The 24,711-nt window shown below is 47.8% G+C and overlaps 1 protein-coding gene across 4 annotated transcripts in view; it reads right to left on the minus strand.

Annotated features, from left to right (window-relative positions):
* The window catches only part of DNAH17 (dynein axonemal heavy chain 17), a 12,633,448-nt gene that overhangs the window by 8,315,444 nt on the left and 4,293,293 nt on the right, over positions 1-24,711 (minus strand). For all 4 annotated transcript variants that reach the window (XM_078653923.1, XM_078653924.1, XM_078653922.1 and 1 more), the window contains 2 exons: positions 19,776-19,867; positions 19,548-19,674 (listed from right to left, as the gene is read on the minus strand). In XM_078653923.1, the coding sequence (XP_078510049.1) occupies positions 19,548-19,674; positions 19,776-19,867 (219 nt within the window). The remainder of the gene's footprint in view (positions 1-19,547; positions 19,675-19,775; positions 19,868-24,711) is intronic.

The raw sequence follows: 24,711 nt of genomic DNA on the forward strand, positions 1-24,711 counted from the left end.
CAGTTCAGTAGCTTAGGAATGCAGAGAAGGAGGACTGAACTGATAACTGGAACTATAACATACTTTTGGCAGACTCAGAGGCAGAGCCAGGCTGCACCGGGCACTGCGAGGCAGGAAGTAAGTGAAGGGTCGAGGATACAGGTGGGGGCTGTATCGCTCCTCAGCGAGACTTCAGGAGACAGGAGCTGAATCTGTGGTCCGGGCCCTTTTGAGGCCTGGAAACGGGGACTTTATAATGGAATAACGTGCACACTGAGAAACGTGGCAACGTAACTTTACATAGGCCTGATATTCGTAGTATTCACGAGGACTGGAAACTAACATACTAAAGGTGGACACAACTGTAATTGCGTCATTAATCGGACATGGGGAATAACATATGCATATTGGTCATGCACACATAACATATGATGGATGAGGCGTAGGGACACAGAACATGGCAAAATTTACTTTTCCACAACCGGAGGAATGGTGGCGACTCCCGGAGCGCTCATGGCGGCTCCGCGATCGTTCCCTCGACCGCTCCCTCGACCTCCGACCGGACCGGGACCGCTCTCGACGCGGGGCCGACACTCGGAGCTCGAGAAGCTTGCGGGACCGCTCCCGCCTAGCTTTACCAGTCAAGGCCCGACAGTCGACGCAGGACTCCACGTCGTGGTCCGCGCCCAGACACCGGAGGCAGAGTCGATGGTGGTCGGTGACCGACATCAGGCGGTCGCACTCGTCGCAACTCTTAAACCCAGGCATCCTACCGGCACCGTAGAAAGATTTAAAGTTAACAAACACTTGGTCAAAAGACCGGAGTACTGCTCTTCGGATCTGCGCTAACTGGCGCGGAAAAAAGAAGAACTGACGTCAGCGCGCGGAGGCGGCGTCTATATACTCCAGCGACGTCATCACGGCGCACGACGCCGACGACGCGGAGCCGCAGGGGACGCCTGCAGACGACGCCTACCGACGCGCAGGGGTACTGCTACGCAAAAGTTTCCGGATCCAGACTGACGCCTGGGGATATTCTAAGGTAAGGAATCTAATACTAACCTGTTTCTTTCAGATCTTAATCACTTAAAACTAGGACACTGTGGCGTGTCCAAGATGGCGGTGGAGTAAGACGTGAATCTCCGTCTCTCCGGCGCCACCTTTTGCTAAGCTTTGACCGGAGCCCTAGCTGGTGCCCATCTCAGCCCGGCCTAGGTTCGCCTGTGAGCCCCGGACTGCCCCGTGTCTGTTGGTGCCATTGGAGATAGATTTTGGAGGCGTTTTGCGGCCCGGCGGACCTGCGGCCTTCAGCGCCCTTTGGCCGACCTGCGGCCTGCAGCGCCCCGGGTGCTGTGCAAATCCTTGTGCCTCGGAGGAGGCAGCACTGGCCACGGACATCCGCCGTCGACACCTGGCGGGCTGGACATGGAGATCGGCCCGGTTCTGCGATACGTACCGCGGGACCCGCGGCGGTGAAGAGCAGACCCGCCCACCGTTTTGGGGGGCCCCGCCCGTGGGTAGCTGATTCCCGCCTGGCTTCGGTCCACGCCGTGGCGGACGGGGTGTTTGGGGCCATCGCGGTGGAGCAGCATGGAGGATACGAGGGCTGGCTCCGGGCCAACGAGCTGGCTCTCCCCTGCAACCGGGCGGCCATGCTGAGGCGATCTACGGCGTGATTGGCAGCCCTCCGGACCGGTGGACACCCGAGACGCTGGTGAGGCACGGAGCGGGCCCTGCCGGGTAGGTGAGGCGAGCACCGTCATCTCGGGCCCCGCAATTCTGGTGGGCCTGTTCCAGCTCACGGCAGCGGCAGAGGGGCTGTGTGGACCTAAGACGACGGGGCCAGGTGCAGGAGCTTCTGTCTGGAGACCAGCGGACTGGGGCTGTGGAGAGGCGGCCTGTGAAGAGGCGGCCTAGAACGGTGTGAGGTGAGGAGAGCGGGGGCGGTCTGGTGCTGGGGGGAGGTTCGGTCCATGTGTCGACAGACGGTGTGGGGCCGGTGCGGATGTGTGACATTGTGACATTGGACCAATGGGGCTTCCCCCTCTCCCCCCCACCTACGGAGCAGTGCCTGTCGGCCTCAGCAGAACACGACCGGGCCTTCCAACGTACTGAGATGTCGCGGTGCCCCACCCCTGAGTGACACCTCTTGGCTTCCGAGATCGGGCGCCCTACCTGCATCCCTCTCCCGCAGTGGTCGCCGTGCGGCTGGGGGTACCTGTGAACGCTGCCACGTGGTTGGGGACTTGCCGCCGCTTCTGGCTCATTCGCCATGTCGACGGGGGGACCTAGGAAAGATAAACCCCCTAAAGATACGCAGGCGACGCCAGGGGGTCTCCCACCTGCGAAGACCACCGAGAAGTCGACGCACCAGCTACCAAAGCTTTTATGATGGAGCTCTTCACTGCCATTAAGGAGGATATTTCTAACCTCCGCTCCCAGTTGGCGTCGGATCTCCGGGAGGTGCGGCGTGATGTCGACGAGTTGGGGGAGAGAGTGGCTACCCTGGAGGAGCACAACGTGGGCACGGCTGGCGATATCCATCGCCACCAGCAAGATGTGATCCGGCTCACCGAACAGAATTTTGACCTCCAGGCCCATGCTGAGGACCTGGAGAACAGATCCCGCAGGAATAATATTCGGATCCGGGCGTTGCCCTGGCAGGGAGAGGGATCTGACCTACGAGAATTCATGGAGACCCTGTTTAAGCACGTGTTGAATGAGGACGACATCGCAACCATTAAAATGGACAGAGTGCACAGGGTGGGCCTGCCGAGGGGCCCTAGAGCACCCCCTCCGGATATTTTAGTGTGCGTCCACGACTTCCAGTTGAAGGAGCGGATCCTCCGTAAGGCTTGCGCCTTTAACCCTCTGCAAGACTTGGCGGCTTCCACTTTGACCAAGCGCAGAGACTTCAAGCCAGTGACCTCCTATTTGAAAGAACGAGACATTCTTTACTCCTGGGGGCACCCCTTCAGATTGATTTTCAGGTATAACGGCAAGCTAGTCCAGGCCGGTCCCTCACTGCGACCCTTGCCCTCCTGGGTCTGGCGGACCCCGAGACCCCAACAGATGGTACGAGCCCTCCCTCCGAGGAGCGGAAGCAAACGAGGGCTTGGCAGCGGGTCGGTGGGTCTCCACATGTAGCAAAACCTGATGTCTCTACGAGTCACCTTGAGCGAGGTGCTGCGGTTGCATCAGTAGCGCTGGTGACAGAGGCGTCCGGGGCCTCCTAAATGACTTGTCCTTCAATTGGCACTGCTAGCTCTATTGAGGGCGCCGGAGGGAGTGACCCACGAGAAGTTCACCGTAACTCCCCGGCTGCACCCGGCGAGTATTGGTCCCTGCCCAAGGGCTGATGGCTAGATAGTCTGGTATCTTGAATACTGGACTTTGGGATGCACTTGATGTCCTGCTGTTTCTTTTTCTTGGTTGTTTCTTTCATGTTCCGGGGGGTCGGGAGGGTTTTCTGGTGGCGGCTATATGATTTTGATGTTCCCCATTTGTGTTTTTTTTCTGGTTCCACGGGGTGGAGGACAGACATTGCAAGGCACCTGGTTGCTCGTCACATGGTGGGATTGTGGGGCCCTCCTCTGCTTTGTTAAGCGTGCTATTCTTCCCCTGATGCTATGTCTCCCATAACGCTTGCCACATGGAATGTGAAGGGCCTTAACTCTCCGCAGAAGCGACTCAAGGTGTCGAAATATATAGTGGACCATCACCTAGATGTCGTTGCCCTGCAAGAAACAAACTTGGCAAGAGCTTATGAACATCGCCTTAAGCACAAACTCTTTCACTCATCTACCGTTCCTCTGCTACCACTAAACATCGGGGGGTGGCCCTTCTTTTCCACGCAGCGATTCAATTCCAGCCTATGGTGTTCAGGGGGATAGATAGGGTGATGGTGAAGGGGGTTCTACGGGGACAGCTTTGCACTTTTGTGGCGCTCTATGCTCCCAATGCGGGCCAGCCGGCCTTTCTGTCCACCCTCCTGGAGAAACTAGCGGATTTCATAGAAGGGCCTCTCATCCTCATGGGTGATTTTAACCTCATCTGGGATAAGGGGCTAGATTGCACACACACGAGGTCGGATGCGGGGACTTTTGGGGGGGAGCTGCGTCACCGCTTCAGAGACCTGGGTCTCCAAGACACGTGGAGGGCACTTTACCCCCAGATGCGGGACTACACATTTTTCTCTCATGTCCACAGAATGTACTCGCGCATAGATTATGTGTTTATCAGTCAATCCCTGCAGGGGGCACTGCAAGAAGCCAAGATTTTCCCGCTCGCAGTCTCTGACCACGGCCTCTACACGGTATGTCTACAGTGGCGGGGCCCCAGGCCGGTTGCCCCTAGATGCTACTTCCCGCCCGCCCTCGTTCGAGACAAAGAGTCTTGCAATAAGCTCCACTCCGCCGTCTCGGGGATCTTTGAGACTAACCCACCGGAGGACACTTCGGTGTTTACCAATTGGGACACCCTCAAAGCGGTAATTCGGGGTGAGTGTCTTGTCCTCAATTCTGCGCTCAATAGACAGAGGGCTCGGGAGCGTGAGGCCCTTGAAACTGAACTCACGGCTGTGGAACGTGCCCACAAAATGAACCCCACGCACCAAAAGCAACGGCAACTCACCACTCTTAGAGGCAAACTCCTGGCCATTTATTCCAATAGGACGGAACTCACACTCCTTAAGCTTCGGCAGCTTTCCTATTCTCAGGGCAATAAGATAGGCAAGCATCTGGCACGGCAACTCTGGGCTAAAAGGGAGAAGGAGTATATAGGGGGAATCCTGGACCCGACGGGTCGCGTCGTCCATGGGGACAAGGAGAAGGCAGCCCTGTTTGATTCCTTTTATACGAACCTGTATTCGGGGGACCACCTGGATGGCGACACCCAACAGGCAATCCTCGACTCCCTATCCCTTCCCCAGGTCTCTACAGCATGGAATGCCCAGTTGTCTAACCCCCATTACCCTAGAGGAGGTTACGACGGCGATTACCTCACTGAAGCCCAATAAAGCCCCTGCCCCGACGGCTACACGCCGCTCTTCTATAAGACGTTTGCCCCTGAGCTTTCTACACATTTGGTCTCGCTTTTTAACTCCATGGCTGAAGAGAGCAGGACGACTGGTACCATGGCGGAAGCTGTGATAGCTGTTATAGCTAAGCCGGGGAAAGATCCTCAATGTTGTTCCTCCTATAGGCCAATTGCCCTACTTAACATTGACGCCAAGCTGTACTCCTCCATCCTTGCTAGGCGTCTGAATGATCTTATGCCCCTCCTCATCCATCCGAAACAGTCCGGGTTTATTAAGGGGCGACAGACTTATGACAACACCCGCCGGATCATACATCTCATAGAAAAGGTCAACAGGTTTCGGATCCCATCCATCCTGGTTGGCCTGGACGCAGAGAAGGCCTTTGACCGGATCAACTGGGCCTTCCTCTTCCGAGTGATGTCTGCCTTTGGCTTCTCGTCCAAATTTATTGAGATAATCCAGGCAAACCACCGGACCCCCACTTCCAGAGTATTGGTCAATGGCAAAAACCCTGGTTCGTTCAGGCATTCTCGGGGGACTCGGCAGGGATGTCCCCTTTCACCCCTGCTTTTTGCCCTTAGCATTGAACCCCTAGCGATAGCGGTGCGACAAAACGCGACCATTCAGGGGATCCCGTTTGCAGACGATCTTCACAAAATGTCCCTCTTTGCCGACGACATCCTGCTGTCCCTCGCGGAACCTGAGAGCTCTCTACCTAGCCTCCACGCGGAGCTCGCTTGCTTTGAGTCCCTCTCGGGCTTCAAGGTCAATGCTGGCAAGTCTTTTATTCTTAACCTCTCCCTTCCTTCGGTTAGGGCGGATCAGTTGCGCTCCTCTACTTCGCTCGCCTGGGCTGCTAAGTCCCTACAATACTTGGGGGTGTCTTTGACCCTTTCGCTCCGGGGCCTCTTTCAAGCTAATTTTCCCCCTCTCCTCAAGCAAATCCAAATGGAATTGGCAAAATGGAAGCCATTCTTCCTCTTGTGGCTGGGCCGCATTCATGCTATTAAAATGACCCTACTACCTAAACTACTCTACCTCTTTCAGGCACTCCCCATCAGCGCCGAGCCTGACTACTTCCAGAAACTCAAGACCTTGTTGCTTCGCTTCATCTGGCAAGGGGGAAGAGCACGCTTTTCCTTCTCTTTATTGCGTCGACCGCGTACTGAGGGAGGAGTGGGTCTACCGGACATTCAGATGTACTACAAGGCGACCCAGCTGCGGGTGCTGGTCGAGTGGACTCAGAGGGATTCTGAGAAACATTGGCTTCATATGGATCGTAGCGTGACGGGCCAGACCATATGGGATTTAGCCTGGCGCCCTCGCAGGGATAGACCTTTGAACGCTTACCTGTGTCCTTATTCCCTCTTGAGGCGGAAGCCGAGAGGTTGTGTTACTTTGTACTCTGGGTAACGCGTAGCTCTGTTTTTAAAATTATTTTTAAACTGTACTGTATTTCTGCTTGATCACTAAGCGTTTTACTATATCATTGTGCCCCTTGCCTATCCGCCGAAACTAAAAGCGGGTTTTACCTTCTCACCCCAGCTGCCACCTGCTTGATTTGAAAAAGCACGGTGAGCCTACCGACCCTTCCTCGCACCCCCCAGTGACCCGGACTCACTTCAGCCGATTCAGGGCTGAGTCAGCGGTGTCCCGGACGGGCTAAATTTTATCGCGGCCATCTTTGTTTGGGAAGCCTACTCTCGCACTCTAGCGGAGAGTATAAAAAGGGCACCCAGCTGAAGGCACGTATCTAAGCTGTGTACTTATTCCCTCTTGAGGCGGAAGCCGAGAGGTTGTGTTACTTTGTACTCTGGGTAACTCGTAGCTCTGTTTTTAAAATTTTTTAAACTGTACTGTATTTCTGCTTGATCACTAAGCGTTTTACTATATCATCGTGCCCCTTGCCTATCCGCCGAAACTAAAAGCGGGTTTTACCTTCTCACCCCAGCTGCCGCCTGCTTGATTTGAAAAAGCACGGCGAGCCTACCGACCATTCCCCGCACCCTCCGTGACCCGGACTCACTTCAGCCGATTCAGGGCTGAGTCAGCGGTGTCCCGGACGGGCTAAATTTTATCACGGCCATCTTTGTTTGGGAAGCATACTCTCGCACTCTAGCGGAGAGTATAAAAAGGGCACCCAGCTGAAGGCACGTATCCAAGCTGTGTACTTATTCCCTCTTGAGGCGGAAGCCGAGAGGTTGTGTTACTTTGTGCTCTGGGTAACTCGTAGCTCTGTTTTTAAAATTGTTTTTAAACTGTACTGTATTTCTGCTTGATCACTAAGCGTTTTACTATATCATTGTGCCCCTTGCCTATCCGCCGAAACTAAAAGCGAGTTTTACCTTCTCACCCCAGCTGCTGCCTGCTTGATTTGAAAAAGCACGGCGGGCCTACCGACTCTTCCCCGCACCCCCCTGTGACCCGGACTCACTTCAGCCGATTCAGGGCTGAGTCAGCGGTGTCCCGGACGGGCTAAATTTGATCACGGCCATCTTTGTTTGGGAAGCCTACTCTAGCACTCTAGCGGAGAGTATAAAAAGGGACGGGCATGTCTCCGCGCAGCGGACGCGTACAGCGGACGCGCCGGATCTGCGCCGGAGTCATGCTAGAGTCCTGCCCTTCTGCGCCCGTCCGCGACCAGGATGTGGCCATGGCCACAGACCATGCTGCACCTCCCATTTATAGGTATGATAGAAATACATTACTCAACCTACGATCTTCTTACTGTGCTTTCTCTTATTCCCTCCCCACCGACTTGACAACTTCCAACTACCCGTGTATGCCTTGCAATTCCGATCAAGTAGATGGCATCTATGCATCTCACTGTCCCCTCCGCATGACTCTTAAGCGGCTCTTACCCACTAATAAAAATGTCAGGATTAAAGCAGGCCTCATTAATTGTTGCTCGCTAATAAAACACTCGCTTGATATAGCGCTATCCCTATCAGACAATAACTGGGATATTCTTTTCTTGACGGAAACATGGCTAGGGAAGGAATCCACCCCCGCCCTATCCCTAGCCATCCCTGTAGGATACAATATTTATTGTGCGAACAGACTTAGTAGCACCCATGGCGGTGGCATTGCTAAAATCTTTAGATCAGCATGGACCATTTCCTCTTTCCCTTACACTCAAATAGATTCCATTGAGGCACTCCCTTTTTGTATTCATTTTCCGGCTAACATTACCCACTTAGGCCTATTAGTTTACCGACCTCCTAAATCCAAGACCTCCTCCCTGCCGGACTTTCTAGATTACGTCCTCCAGGCTAGCTCGCGCTACGCAAATTTCACCCTTCTTGGAGACTTTAATCTCCATGTGGAGGACACCTCGGATCCGACAAGCTCCAATTTCCTCTCCACACTTTCTGACGGTGGTCTAAAACAATGGATCCACAGCCCCACTCATAAGGCTGGACATACTCTTGATCTTATATGTTCCAATCTGCCAGACTTAACCACTAGTGATCCTTACCCGGTGATTTGGTCCGACCATTTCTTTATTCCGTTTTCTTTCTGTTTTTTTCATCAAGAAAGACCTTGTGTTCAGGCCAAAACTCTTGGGCGTAACTGGAGCAATATCTCTTCAGATAGCCTTGAAGCTCACTTGGGCACCACAGCCCCAAGGGAGGCCACTGATCTAGACTCCAGGCTGAACAACTTTAATAGCTGGATTTCCTCTGCTATTGACTCAATTGTTCCCCTCAGGCCAATTAAAACATTTCGTTCTGCCCCCTCCGCACCGTGGTTCTCAGAAGAACTACGTAAATGTAAGTCTGCCTGTAAACTCTTGAAAAGGCGCTGGAGACTTTCATATTCCCCAGATAGTAAAATGGAATATAAATCAGCACTCAAAAGGTATAGGAAAAAGATCATAGATCATAAAAGAATCTACCTAGAGGAAAAAATTTATAAAGCTCATGGCTCCGCCAGGGAGATTTTTCAGACCGTGAGATGTTTCACCGACCCTTTGGCCCTCAAATGCCAGTCCCCGGTTTCACAATCCCTCTGTAACCCTCTATCAGATTACTTTGAGGATAAAATTGCCACCATTTATGACTCTTTCCCCAGAAAAAATTGCTCTGACCTTACCCATAATTCTACATCGAACACAACCACTGACTCGGCACCTTCCCAGATCTTATCCAACTTTGAATAAATCTCCCTTGATCTCTCTCTAGCAGAACTATCCAAATGCAGATCAGGTTCGCCGACCGACCCATGGCCGGCCAAACAATATAAAGCCTTGGCCCCTCTCCTTAATCCTATCCTGAACAGCATCTGGAATGACTCTCTCCGGACTGGCACCTTTCCAGACTCGTGGAAGCATGCACGACTAGTTCCAATCCTCAAAAAGGCTAATGCTGACCCCAATGAGCCGGCTAACTATAGACCCATCTCCTTGTTACCGGCCCCAGCCAAGGCATTGGAAAAACTAGTGCAAAAACAACTTGCTAGTTTTCTGGAAACCAACGGGTCATTCCATGATTCACAACACGGATTTAGACAAGGCTACAGGACGGAATCAGCTCTGATAGAGATGGCTGATGTTGTGCGTTGGAAACTTGATGGAGGTTCAAAGGCGGTGCTGGTGCTGCTGGACTTGTCGGCAGCATTCGACACCGTCTCTCACTCTGTCCTCCTTGATCGTCTCCACGCCAAGGGTATTCAAGGCCAGGCCTTGAAGTGGCTGTCCTCCTTTTTGTCCAACAGGACTCAGGCGGTTTTCACCCCCCGTACACCTCTAACAGCCGGCCACTAAAGTGGGGAGTCCCTCAGGGCTCCTCCTTAAGCCCCCTTCTTTTTAATGTTTATTTTTCCCCGCTTGCTGAGATGATTGCTCAGTCCGGAATCAAAGCCACCTCATACGCGGACGATATCCAACTTTTGTTCTCCTATGATAAACTCTCCCAATGCACCTTTGACCCTTTAAAAGACTGTTTGCGTAAAATTGCATCCTGGATGGACTATAACTGCCTCCGACTTAACGCCGGGAAAACCGAGGTCCTTTTTTTCCATCAGCCTTCCCCCTTGGACCCCAACCTTTGGTGGCCACTCGATCTGAGCCCTCCCCCTTCACCTAAGGAATCTGTAAAGAACCTGGGAGTCAGATGGGACTCCAACCTTTCTTTTCATAACCAAGTACAGACAGTATCAGCGGCTTGCTTCTCCAAAATTAGGATGGTAAAAAATGTTATCAACTTCCTCCCTAATAACACCAGGAGAGCCATAGTCCAAGCGCTGATTACCTCTCACTTGGACTACGCCAACGGTCTGTACATTGGTTTGGCCACAGGGCTCAGCCATCGACTACAGACAGTTGAAAGCGCAGCGGTTCGATTGGTATGTGGCATTTCCCTCAGAGAGCGCATTTCTCCTCACCGGCGCTCGCTTCACTGGCTGCCAATACAGAAGAGAGCTGAATTCAAAGCCCTTACACTGGCTCACAGGGCAATTAAAGGACAAGGCTCTGCTTACCTGTCCTCCTGTTTGCGCCCTTATAAGAATGTGAGATCTCTTCGCTCCAGCTCCCAAAATCTTCTTACCACCCCTAGATTTAATAAAACCCGTTCTGGAGGGAAAACCTTCCAGGTTTGCGCCGCCTCCCACTGGAACAAACTCCCTCTTTCCATCCGGATGATCCCGGACGAGCTCCCCTTTCGTAAGGCACTAAAAAGTTCCTCTTTTGCTGATTTCCTCAGGAGTAAGACTCATTTACACTCTCAGGAGTGCCGGGGCACCCCGTTGGAATAGCCGTGCGCTATATAAAACACACTAAATAAATAAATAAAATAATACCTGAGCACGCCCACAAGCACCACACTGAAGGTCTGGGAAACTCTAACAGCCGATGAACGGTGGACCACCTTCCCGTCCCCCTACACTCCGATATACCACACTTTCCTTTTTCCCCCGGCCCTCCGGGAGGGCCCCTTTGACGCCTGGAAGCGGGGCGGGTGCCTCGCCTTAATTCATCTATTCCATGAGGGGGAGCCTCTTACCTTTCAGGAATGTCGGGAAGAATTCCAATTACCAGTCACTGAATCCTACCACTACACCCAACTCATGCACTGGGCTCTTCACCCCTCCATTAGAGACGCTGCCACGCGCCCCTTGACTAAATTTGAGGCCTTCCTCGCTAAGTCTTCCTCGATGAAGGGAGTGATATCCTTTATCTATTCCTTCTTGCTCAAAACCTGCATCGCGCCGAGCCCTAGATACATGACTATGTGGGAAGACCTGCTACAGCGCCCCATCTCCGATGAGGACTGGACTCCTCTGTGGGCAGATACCCACCGTTTTAATCAATCTACCGCCCTCAGAGAAGCCCACCTCAAGATGATGATGGACTGGTATCTTCACCCTTCCAAACTTCGGCAGATATTCCCAGCCACCTCTGACAGATGCTGGAGGGGTTGTGGTCATTTGGGGGATTTTCGTCACATCTGGTGGGACTGCCCCTCCATTAGACCCTATTGGGAAGAAATTTTGGCGCACATCAAGGAGATGCTTGGCTATCCTATCCCCACGGACATGGCGGGGGTCCTTCTGGGGCTCTGCGATCCCTCCCTGCTACATCAAACACGGGCGGACAAAGCTATTATGTGGCTGTGCATTGGGGCTGCCAAGATAACCCTAGCGGCGGCTTGGAAGAGGAAGGAGGCCCCCGCCGTGCCCCTATGGCACGCCCGCCTTTGGCACCTCCTAAGCTTAGAGCGCATGGCGGACATCTTTAGGGATGGATTTAAGAACTTTATTTTTAAATGGGGTCCACTGGTCACTTTCCTCTCGCAGGGGCCTCCCTTCAGCAGTCTGTCCACTCTCAGGGCTCTTCATCTCTTCCAATTGTGAGCATACCATAGCGCTCTGCCTTATTGGTCCTGCTGTTCCCTTAGCTGTTTACCTCATCTTTTAGTAGCTGTTGCCGCCACCAGGGGGGGGGTGGAGGGTGGTTCATTCGGGGGACTGGGGGGTTGGGGGGTAGGTGGGTAGGGAACAGGCGGGCGGACGGATGGGAGGGGGATGGGGGGCCTGTTTTGTTCTAGTTTAATGCTTGGCATGCCTTCTTCGAGGCCAATGGGCTGTGTCCAGTTCTTCTTGGTCTCCTGTAGCAGAAATCTGGGGGCTTCTCCCCTCCGCTTTCCTCAGGATGTTGGCTGACAGACTTGCGACTGAGTTATATGGGGGCCGTCTTCCCGGCTGCTTATAGCAATGGACTCTTAACTGTACTGCTCGCCCCACAACGGGAGACCTGCTCCTTTTGCTGCCTGTTGTTTTTCCTCTCTGTTGCCTACACTGCCTAGCATTTCTTAATCCTGACTGTATTCTATCCAATGTGGGAATTTCTGATATGGCCATGTATTTTTATTAAGCTGTCTGGTACTCTGCTTGCCTTTGAAACTTTCAATAAACATACTTTTGACAAAAAACTAGGAGTGTAAATCTCTACAGGAGCACCACAGTATTCATGTTACCTCACCCACAGAAAGCGGGTGCATAGGTGTCAAAGTGTGTCAGGTTTCGTCGTGGAGATCTATGGAGCCTTGGAGAAAAGATGCTGCAGGCGACCAGGAGAAAAGAGTCCGGTTGGATCCAAGGGTGGATCGAAGATGTAGAGTACCTGAAAGCAGAGGGGAGAGAGTCTGGGTCACTAGCCAGTGACCAGGAAGGAACCAGGAAGGAACCAGGCGATGTCGGGTTGCAATCAGGTGATGTCATGAAGCTTGTCTCCGCTGCCACGTGGACCAGGAGGTGTTGACGATGACCAGGCACAGGGCACAGACTGTACCACAAAGGCTCTTGCTGTCGGCGGTGTCGGATCTCGATTCAGAGTCAACAGGCCTTGGCAAATGCTCCCCACGCAGGAATCGAAGATGGCTTCTGGGTCAGACCAGCAAGGTCTGATGGGCTGCTCCTTTTCAGGGGAGCAAGGGCCAGTCTGGAGCAACCAGACCAGTGTTGAAAAATTCAAAGGTTCGTCGTCACAGAGGCCACTAGCCAACAGGCAAGTGACCGGACAGACGCGTCGAGCAGGAAAATGCAAAAGGGCCCCACGCAGCACTTGGTGAGTATGGAGAGGTGATCTTCGGAGCAAAGGATGCTCAGGGCTAGGGCTTCTCAATCCCCAATGCACAGCTTCAATGGTGCCTCAGGAGCTGCACAGAAAGCACTTTGCTGGCTTTCCAAGATGGCCGGTCCCACGTCTCACGTCGCCTCCACGGGACTCAGCTTTGCTGTGGCTGTGGATCCGGCTGTTGGATGTCTGGAAGTCTGGTTCTTGTCAGGCTCTGTCGTTCGAGCTCCAGCGGGATCAATGATAAAGCAAACCATTGAGCGCTTGATGGTGCCTGTTTGCACAGGGTGGTCACTCCTTGACCACAAGGGAGATTCTTCAGTCTTCTACGTCGAGTAGGATGTCGAAGGGTCCAGAGTTTTGTATCAGGGTTTCAGTCAGGATTATCTAAAGTCTTGGGACTCAGCTCCTACCTTTATTCTAAATCAAGGGGCTGGATTACCTGCTAGGTCCCTCCTATGGGTGGGACCCAGGAAGGGGGTGGTTACACCCCTTTCCCTTTGTCCAGTTTTGCCCCAGAGCTGGGGCTGGAGTGCCCCAGCACTGGTTTGAACTGGCCTATGCATGCGACACCTTGTGTGCCCCAGGCAGTGTCTCCTTTCATTCAGCCCTCTCTGCCCCAATCCACTATCTCCTGTCTGGGGTGGTGCTAGTACCTCTCTGTGACAGGAAACCTATTGTCCAAGCCTCCCTCGCTGGAAGGGCTCCCATCAGCAGGAGGTCAGACTTGTGTCTGTGGCAGCAGCATCCATTTTGTGATGCTGAGGCTCTGGTTCACTTTAACCGGGATTAATGGAAGTAACATGTCTTCTCCCTCTAGAAGGGTGAAATGCTACCCCCGTCGCCAGGACTGGCGAGGGGGTAGTATTCCAAAGGCTCAGCTCATGCTAGAGCACCATCTCACATAAAACCAAGCACTCTGCCTCCATGATTGTTAAGGCCTGCCATAGGAGTGACTTATAGGTGCATATGTGTCTAGATTATAAGGTTAGATATAGGAATACTATTCCTAAGCAAGGGGTGATTACACGACCTTGCCCCAGCTGAGTGATCAGCCAGTTGTGTCAGTTTTGGATGGCCAGCCAGGGGTGGCAAAAGATATGCTGCAGCCCCTGGTAGGCCTTGGATGCACCTATGCCCTGGGTACCTATAGTACATTGTACAGGGGCTCATGAGGTGACCCAATCCCAATTGGAAACGTACCTAAAGTACATGGTTGTGAATTTAGAGAGAGAACAGCAGGGCTGTGGGTCTGATTAGCAGGCCCACAGCCACATTAAGTCGAAAACCAGTGAAGCAAAAAGCAAAAAAATGGGGTGACCATAGGATAGCAGACCCTTCTCTCCTACACCGTCAACGAAACCTTCGTCGTCGGTGCCGTCGTCGTCGTTGTTCCCGTCGACATCCTCGTCGACGTTGCTGTCACCACTGTCACCACCATCGACGACTTCGTCGACGCCGACGATCCCGTCGAGGCCGACCGTACCGTCGACGAGCCCGTCGACGGTCCCACTTTAACTTTGGGCTTCAGCGTCTTCGTCGATGAAGCCTTCAGATGCGTCGTCGAAGACTTGGAACTCCTGTCTGACTTCTCAGAAGATGGCTTTTTGAAGGCTGGAGCAGTCTTCATCCCAGAAGACGGTGTAGATTGTCCTTCCCTCTCCTTTACACCGAGGTGAGGAGATTCGACCGGACCCTGGCTCTCAGACTCTCTGGGGGTCTTTTTTGAGGACTTAGTAGGACGCTCCACAGAAGGTGAAGTGGAAGCCCTACTCCTTTTGACTGACCTTCTTGAAGATGAGGCTGAAGAAGACTCCTCACTGTCACTGGAGACTGTGTCTTTTCTGGACTTCAATTTCTGGAGCCGGGTGAGAAGCCTACCCTCAAGGTCCCGGAGGGTCTTGGTAGAAAAGGTGCGGCAGATCTTGCAGTACGCAGCCTTATGATCAGGATACAGGGAATATATACAATCTTTATGCCTGTCCTCAACAAACAATCTTTTCTTGCCACAGGTGGAACATGGCTTGAAAAGGGCCTTCTTCTTCTCCTTAGCAGACATCCTGGAAGGGACAGCCAACAATTCTGAAGAGAAATCCTGAAGAAAACACTTGAAAAGAGTAGAGATTGAGCAGAGCTCAAAGGAGACTCCCTAAGCACAACGTGCGATAGAAAATCTGAGGCTCTGAGGTTCTTTCAGGAGGGTTCTAAGGGGTGAGGCTCTTCTGATTGGCTGATGATTAGTTTGGTCTCTTTTACAAAAAGAGACGGATATGCTACAAAAGGGAGTGAGGCCTAGGCCTTTCCTTTCTCTTTTGTACCTACTGCTATGTTATTTTTGTTACCGAGACTCCCATTCCGACGACGGGGAATGATACAAAAGCATGGGAATCTATGAAAGTTCCAATACTGGGGCAATTTCTAACTATAACATGCCTGAAACCTATGTTTTTTCAGTGAATATATATATATATATATATATATATATATATATATATATATATATATATATATATATATATATATATATATATATATATTGAAGCTCCTGTGTTCACAAAACACGCCACACTCATATGTGTATATATATATATATATATACATACACAAACATATAGGAGAGTATATATATATATAGATAGATAGATAGATAGATCTATATATTTCATACACTTTTTTAAAGGAACAGGAAAGGTATTGTGGGACAGTGTTAGCCAATCAGCTGCAATGTGAACCATAGGACAGAAAACTGGTGCTGGTGCAACAAGAGTTTTCTTTTGTGCAGTCTCGGGTCCTAGGCAAAGTCCAACGAAGTCCAAAGTGCCCGGACGGCCAATAGTATCTGCAAATGGGAGCCTTCTTGAAAACACTTCTATTTTTCTTGACACGTTTCTTTCTCCTTATGTGTTAAATCTCCCCTCCTACTGCAGAGATAGTACTGATTTCATCTCTAAGATTGAGGGTATCAGATGGGAGGACAGTTACTGCATGGTCACCATCGACGTGGTTTCTCTGTACACGTGTATTAAACACAGTGATGGTGTCAATGCTTGTAGACACTACATGAGGGACCGGTCGATTTTCTATTTGAACCAAACTGAAATGCTTTTAGATATGTTGAAATTTTGCTTAACTAACAATTTCTTTCTGTTCGACAACATCTGGTACAAACAACAAGTTGGGACTGCTATGGGGAGTTGTTTTGCTCCTAGCTTTGCCTGTATGCTAATGGGATGGTGGGAGGAACAGATCCTGTGGTCTGAACACAATGTTGACACAACCCGTCACATTGTGTTCTACACCAGATATATAGATGATATCTTTATGATCTGGGATGGGTCAAGAACAGACCTGAACAGATTTCTCCTAGACAACAACAAGAATGACGTGAATCTTAGATTTACGAGCAAGATAGATCCTGTGGAGATGGACTTCCTAGATGTCACAGTCAGGGTGAAAGAAGGGGAAATCGTTACAGACCTTTACAGGAAACCCACCTCAGGAAATAGCATCTTGCATGCGAAGAGCCACCACCCTAACAGTTTAAAGGATAGCATCCCATATGGCGAGATCCTAAGGGCCAGGAGAAATTGTAGCAATGATGAAAACTTTGAAAAGGCACAAGGGAGCATGATCCAGAGGTTCAGAGCCAGGGGCTATTCAGAACAGACACTCATAAAAGCCAAAAATCAGGTGAAAACTAGAAACAGGGCGTCACTTTTAACCAAAAAGGTTAGCAAACCACCTGAGTCTTCTGGCTCTAGCAATGTCAGGATGATAACATCTTTCAATGTTGAGGCAGCTAGCATACGAGGTATCCTAAAGAAACATTGGCACATAGTACAAAGTGATCCAGTAATTGGGAAATTGACTAACAGTTCACCGCAGGTTACTTACAGGAAGGCACGTTCCCTGCAAAATATGCTGGTCAGAAGTAACTTTGAGAGCCCAGGGAAGAGTAAACACTGGCTCAAAGAGCAAAAAGGCTTTTATAAATGTGGAAAATGCAAAGCCTGTGCAACCAGTCGCAATGTGAAAACCTATGTACTGCCCACGGGTAGAACGGAGAGTATCACGAAATTTATGAACTGTAACACTGATCACTGTGTGTATGTAATTATGTGTCCTTGCTCGAAATTCTATGTAGGCAGTACCATCTTTCCTATAAAGAAGAGGATCCTTGAGCACATGCGTGCTATCAGAAATGTAGATCTATCCTATGCAACTGCTAGACACTGGCTTCGAGTTCATAACAGTGATGTTAACCAGTTTTCCTTTTTTGGCATTGACAGGATCCCAGCAAACCCCAGAGGGGGAAACCGCCTTAAACAGCTACGTATCCTGGAATCCCGATATATCATTCACCTCGACTCTATGAACCCCTTTGGTCTGAACGAAGACGAAGAACTGCATGTGCATATTGGCTAAGACCATATGTTGAGCCCATTTTCTACTATGCACAAGTTCTTGAATGATCCTGTTCCCCCTCCTTTTACCATGTCTTTTTCCCCCTTCTCTGGTACATGTGTTTGTCTTCCCCTCCCTCACTAAACCTGTTCAGAGAGGGCTCTCTCTGACACAGGTCGGTAAACAACATCTGTACCCCTAGAACTCATGGGCGCAAAGCCCCTTTACCAATCCCAATCTGTCTGAAATGTCTGGTTCTGTATTATGTTACGAACCCATTATATATATTGATCTGTCCCTTTTCCAAATGTGGGTACTGATGATAATACCAATGATTTTAATTTTTCTCACACTCACACCATTGTGCTTGTTCATGTCATACCTGGCTAGGTAGATTTTAGACAACACAGGGTTCACTTTCACTATCACCACAGGGCTGAAAGAGGTATTTCAGTCCTTCACCCTTTATTTTGGTTCGCTTGTTAAGTTGAGGTGGCATTCTTCTCTTATATAGTGTCGGATACTCCGGTTATATTATTGAGACATTGCCTGTTCTTACCTTAGCTAGGGAGTAGGTCGTGCTGCCTAATATGTTAAGAACTACCCAGACAGTCAAATGAGGAATATTGACATTATGATTTGGCCACTTGGCCGTGACGTTTAATTCATAAAAATTCTCAAAATTCTTTTACATTGTGGAGAATGTGGCCACTTGGCCGTGATAACATGACAAGGTATTATGTAAAAATCTTGAAGATCCTGTTTGCAAAATTTTTGAATAGGATTTCCACTCTACACTGTACAGTGCATAACTATAATTTATATTACAATGATTGAATCTAATTTAATTTAAATTTTATGAATTTGCATATGTATACGGCAAACATGTCAAAAACAGTACTTAACCCATGTTTTGTAAACTTTGGTAAAGTCTGTCTTCTACCTTCATGGTAGTTCTTATCATTTGTAGTTCTTGTAAATAGAGCAGTCCTACCTCTATTTCTTGGTAATTATGTGAAACACTTTATGCATAAAATGGTGAACACATTTGATTTTGGTTGGCTTTGGAAGAAGACCGTTTGGTCGAAACGCGTCGCCATTAAACATCTTTAAAAACACAGACCCTGGAGTGCGAGTCTTCTTGTGTGACTGCAGCGCGGATGTTAGCTGTCAGCCCTTTCGAAAATATATATATATATATATATATATTGAAGCTCCTGTGTTCACAAAACACGCCACACTCATATGTGTATATATATATATATATATACATACACAAACATATAGGAGAGTATATATATATATAGATAGATAGATAGATAGATCTATATATTTCATACACTTTTTTAAAGGAACAGGAAAGGTATTGTGGGACAGTGTTAGCCAATCAGCTGCAATGTGAACCATAGGACAGAAAACTGGTGCTGGTGCAACAAGAGTTTTCTTTTGTGCAGTCTCGGGTCCTAGGCAAAGTCCAACGAAGTCCAAAGTGCCCAGACGGTCAAAGTTGAAGTGGTTTCAGGTTTGAATCTTATCCCACGACAAAGAGGCACCCACAGGTAAGCCCTTAAGTACCCTAGGGAAAGGGTTGCAATGATTCAAGGGTATCTCCCAGAGGAGGGGACGAACAGAGGGGAGAATTCTCTCATGTTTTGTGCCAGAGCGGGACCCAACAGCTCCCTGAACTGGCTCAAACTAGAGTATGCAAGGAGGACAGCAAATGTGCTCTTCAAAGCAGTCTGGTTGTGCCTGCAAGTGCCCCTACCCCCAGCCCAATACATTTATGACTTTATGACTTATGACTATTGATGAGGATTCCTTGGAAGATAACCAGCCTTCCATTTGGAGGAAGAAGTTGCCTTTTTGTCTCTACAATTCTCTCACAACTTGTGTATAAAATAAAAATAAAATAAAAGCACAGAAAAGATTAATTGAAAGAGAAATTATTGCACTCTAAAAAGAGAAGAGGCGCACTGGAAGGGTTTATTTTCCAAATGCCAAATTCATTTGATAAAAATTCATATTTACAAAATGTTAAACATATCTTACCTCAAAAGGATCATTTCCATTAGATAAAATATCAAGTAGATCAGCAGAAGAAACAAAATAGAATCGAGGAAATGACAGTTTTTTCGTCTCTAAGTATTCAGACAAAGCTTTTTCACAAACGGCCAAGCTGTCATGAGGAAAAACATAAAATACAATAAATTCAATTTTAGAAGTTCCACTTGAGAACCATATATCACTAGATCATTGGCTGACAGAACAAGTTCTCACCTTGCCTGCATCTTCTCTAATTTCTCATAAAGTCCTGGCTTGTTTGTTGCTTCAATAACATTTGGTGTTTTAACTGCATCTGACATTAATTCCTGTGGCATGTGGAGAGATGAAGACAGTTCATGAGCAATGCAAACTAGCCTCACAAATGACAATATGAGCCTCAGAGAGGCTGAAGTGAAAGGTAGGTATAGAATCTTCTTCTGTAACAATAAGTATACGTACTGTCAATAGAGATTAACCCAGTAATAATGTGTCTAGGCTGGGTGTATCAAATTGGGGAGCTATTTAAGCTGGCCCTTGCCTTCTCCAAAGCTTTATGATGCAATAAATGAATGTGATTGAGGCAATACTGTAAAATTCAAATAGGTTGAACCTATGAAAACAATGAATTTTGCTAATCTATTTAGAGAAAGCAAGTGATTTCACAAATACATTTTCCACTCCTAAAAGTTGGGCAGCAATACACCTAATACAGTCCTTGGCCCACTCACATTTATCCATGGTCAGATGTCAAAGAAAATTAGAATTTACACTGACTTCTTTCGCTACAGAATGAACTGTGGTAATTATAGACAATAATTACTTTCTTGTGTTATAGTGAAGTGGACAATCTTCATCTCATTGTGTGTGGTTGCTGCATAAGGTTTAACTGTACTCAGATCTTCTCCACAGCAATAATTATTTGCCTAGAGACAAGGACTGTAGGAAGCTGGATCTCTATATATTATACCAAAAGGAGGTATAGTGTGCATAGAGTCCAATAGATCCTTAGAGGCTTTACAGAGGCTAAAGTAGATAATACCAATGCTCTCTTTTGTGTTAGTGTGGGCAAGCAGTTAGGCTCATCAGAGGATAGTATTTGTTGTGTACACACAGTGACAAATCATGAGACACACACTCAATGAATAAATCTGAGACCAATTTATAAAAAATTATACTTGGTTATATTTATTTTTTAGACACACAGAACCTAGTCATAGGTATATATGGTTTTCAATAACAATACTTTTCATTTTAAAAAGTTGACGCAGTGCAATTTTCAGACTTGGCAATGTTAGCCTATGGGAGGAAGAAAACATTCAGCATACAAAGGGATACCATTGACTTATAAGAACAACCTTTGGAAGTTGAGGGCAGTATTGGGCAAGGTTCAGTTCAGCACCAGCAGTGCAGCAGCACAGGGGCGGCTGGTTGCAGGGTGCAAGACAGACTGAGATCTAGCACCCAATTTACATAAATGGAGATTTGGGGCTATCAATGATTTGGGGCTATCAGTCAGTTGCTGTTTATAGGTAAGTAGCAGCGTCTTGGGAGTCCAGTCTTCAGGGGTTGAAGCAAGCACTGGATGGGGCCCAAGGCAGCACCAACAATACACCACCAGTGGCACAGGGGCAGCCGGGTGCACAGTGCCAACATAGCGCTGAGGGCCCAATGCAAAGAAATTGAGATATCCAGAATTGAAAACAGGTTGCAGGATGCAGGCTAAGACCAGGAGTGTTGTGAATGTATCTAGGACCCTAATTAAAGATTCCCGATTCATGCCCTTATGTGGTTATAACAAAACATATCCTTATAAAGGCATAAGAATCATGTCCATATTTAGTCATAGCCATTGCAGTCCAAATACGGCAAGGCTACTCCCATAGACTTCTAGAAAGTACAACGCGTTCTTTAAAAAAAAACAAGCCTCCAGCAGCCCGGGAATTCCCCCTGCTTTTGTTTTGATTTGCAAAAGAACTCCTGGAGTCCAGAAAGAACTGTAAGTTCTTAGTGACGTCTTATGTCCAACCTTACGTCAAACCCGGCACCTTCCAGGTATAAATATACCAACGTTGCCTTAAGCAAACAAACGGTGGTTTGGAGCAGAGCGGCTATCTACTTGCCCGACGCCCAGCTGATGCGAGTGCCGAAGGAAGCCGACCCTCCCATTAGACGCACTGAGAGAGACGCTGTCTTTTCTCTTGCAGAGAAATCCAGCTCCGGTGTTTTCAGTCACCCTTGCGGGTTGCTGGGAGATCGAGTCCTGAGAGAGAGATACAAGACCTCCTTCATTCTAGAACCAAGGTACGGAGCTGATTAAAACCTTAAGAGAATTCTTGATTCAGATTCTTGGCAAAAACCAACTTAACTTAAACTGCAACTTACTTACTCCTTCCCACGTATTAGGCTTAGGTCAGGTACACCGGGGTAGGCGTATCTTAGAAGCACCAGTTGAGTACGTTTAGTCAATGATTTTATCTATGTATATATTTTAGCCGTTTTAAAGTATCATATGGCTCAGAAACCATATCAATGCTTTTACAGTATTATTTCATAATACTACTTTTACTGTACGCACTTTACTTCATGATAAGTATTGCAATTGTGGCAACTCACTTCTCTTGCATGAGAAAGAGGACTGCTCAATAAATAACAACTTTTATTGAAAACGCCCGTCTCTCTATTTCTCTGCACTCTGGTGAAATTAAGCATGCACGATTGACTGAGTGAAATAGCTGTCTATTGTTTTCACACAACTCTAGAGATATACTCTTTATTCTGAGGGAGCAAAGTTGTCATGTTTATGCGGTTGTCAGAAAGAACTATTGTTCGGTACGAGAATGAAAATCCAGGACTTAGATTGTCAGACTTCAGTGATAAAAGAAATAGCCTTTGATATCAAAGATCGTTTGGCTGTTTTACAGGACTTAAATGAAACAAGAAGAAGTCTAAGTAACATAAAGTTAAAGCCAACAGCCACTGAAGAAAAACCACCTGTCCCAGCAAGACCTGTCTGGATTCCAAAGATTGGGGATCTGGTCAGAGAGAAGATCGCGGTGAAGAAGGAATTTGGGCCTTCTTACAGAAAAGCAGTATCTGTCTTAGCTGTCAGCGGAACAAGATCAGTAGTACTACCGCCCCTTGCTGGTAAAAAGGAGAACAGAGTTGTATCCATCGACCTGGTAAAACCACAATCATGTGGCCAATAATAAGTAGTAGGCCCAGTGGACTCCCAAGAAGTAGCAGAAGACCAAACCTTGCTACAATCCAAGAGGTTCAAAAAGAGAGACTAATCACTTTTGATAAACCTACAGTAAACAAAAAAGGACTATGCAACAAAGCCATGGAACTTGTGCCTCTTGAAACCCAAATTGCAACAGTTCGTCAAGAAACACCTGTCTACAATGATGTAGCATCGGACTATACTAATGTGACGAAAGAAGATTCAAAGACTAAAGAAAATACGGAAGCAATTCCAACAATTGACAGAACTGCATCTGGCTACTTCATCAATTACGATGACTTTTCTGATGATGCAAGTGAACATAAAGAAACGCCAGCAACAAAAACTTTCAAAGAAAAAGTAACTGAACTCTTTCATCAACTCAAAGAAAAATATCTGATTTCACCATGGATTGAATTTTGGATTGTGTTGGGTGTACTTTTCCTCCTGCTTTGGCTCATCATGGTTTTATGTTTGGGTAGATTTATTGATGGAAAATATAGTACAATGGACACAGCAAGTCAGAACATCAACTTGGTCCTAAAGCCTCACAGATCCTCTCATATTGAGAAAATAGAACTGTCATCAGTGAACATCACCACAGCCAATCCAATACCCGGTGGGGTAGCATGGGACAAAACGGATTATGAAATGTATGGCCAGATTGAGCTCTTGAAATATCCACACCAGTTCAAGGTTTCCTTAAGTGACTTTGTGACACCAAGTTCTTTCTCTGATGATTGGGACTTTGAAAATATTAATAATATGATGTCAGATTTAGTAATGTCAGCCAAATACACAGAACATGATTATTTGCAGGGTTCATCAAACTATGAAGAAATGTACTGTTATAATTATTATGGTCATCACTATTTGCATAAATCTGCTCAACCTAGAAATGTTTTTACTTATAACCAATGGGAACATTGTCCAACACCGCCAAAAGGCAGCTCGAAAACATTTTATGATAAATTCTGATATTTCTCAGGGTTTAACACAAGTGATGCATAAAAGTTTTATTTTAAAATGTTAAATAAGACAGGAATGAAAACAATGTTGACAAATACTAAATTGATTTATTCTAAAAAATGTTATGATAAAATGTCTACATTTGGTTTTGAATTTTGGAAAAACAACATTGAAACAAAAACCATCTGGGGTACAAAAGACTGGCCGGTACAAGGTTTAGAAGCATTATTTAGAGCCTGCATGATCCCAGACAGATAATATTCCTGAATGACACCATTCAACAAACAACCTGTCTTGGTTTAGCCAAGATAAAAGACTTAAACAAACCGTCTATTCCGAAGCCCATACCTGATAGTATTAGCACTACAGATGTGGAGATAGACGTATCCCATATTTTACACCAAAACAGAACAAATCCTGATTTGAAAAAATGGTTGATCTGGCCTACAGACACAAATCACTATCAAGATAGATTCCTGAACAAAATACAGGGGTTAAAGCAGAACAGGCCAGACCCAAGATATTCCGAGGGGCAACATCCAGGGATAGTTACAACATACAGTGTAGGGAAACTATGCCTTGAATGGCTACAGAAATCCACACTGGCTGAAATTAAGCAACACTTGACTTTACTTAAAGACGGTGCTGATTTGCGAGATGTCATACTGGGACCTCGCAAACAGCGTCAAAAATGTTTCATATACGCCGGTATATACGCTGCTTACAACAAGGCTTGGAAAGTAATGCAAATTGAAACTGCTGCAAAAATACGAGAAATTGATCGTATAAATTTGGAAAAATCACTTTCTGTAGTGGACAATGGGTTAACGACTCTGTCCTCCAGAATTTATTCACTGGACAGCATTGTATCATCTGCTATTGATATAATAGAGCAGGACTTGCTAATGTTACAACATGGTCAGTCCCAATTGCGTTCTATTGTACAACTTGGCTGGACGTTGCAAAACCTGCGTTCAGGCT

Source organism: Lissotriton helveticus, chromosome 7 (assembly GCF_964261635.1).
Source record: "Lissotriton helveticus chromosome 7, aLisHel1.1, whole genome shotgun sequence".
NCBI lineage: Eukaryota > Metazoa > Chordata > Amphibia > Caudata > Salamandridae > Lissotriton > Lissotriton helveticus.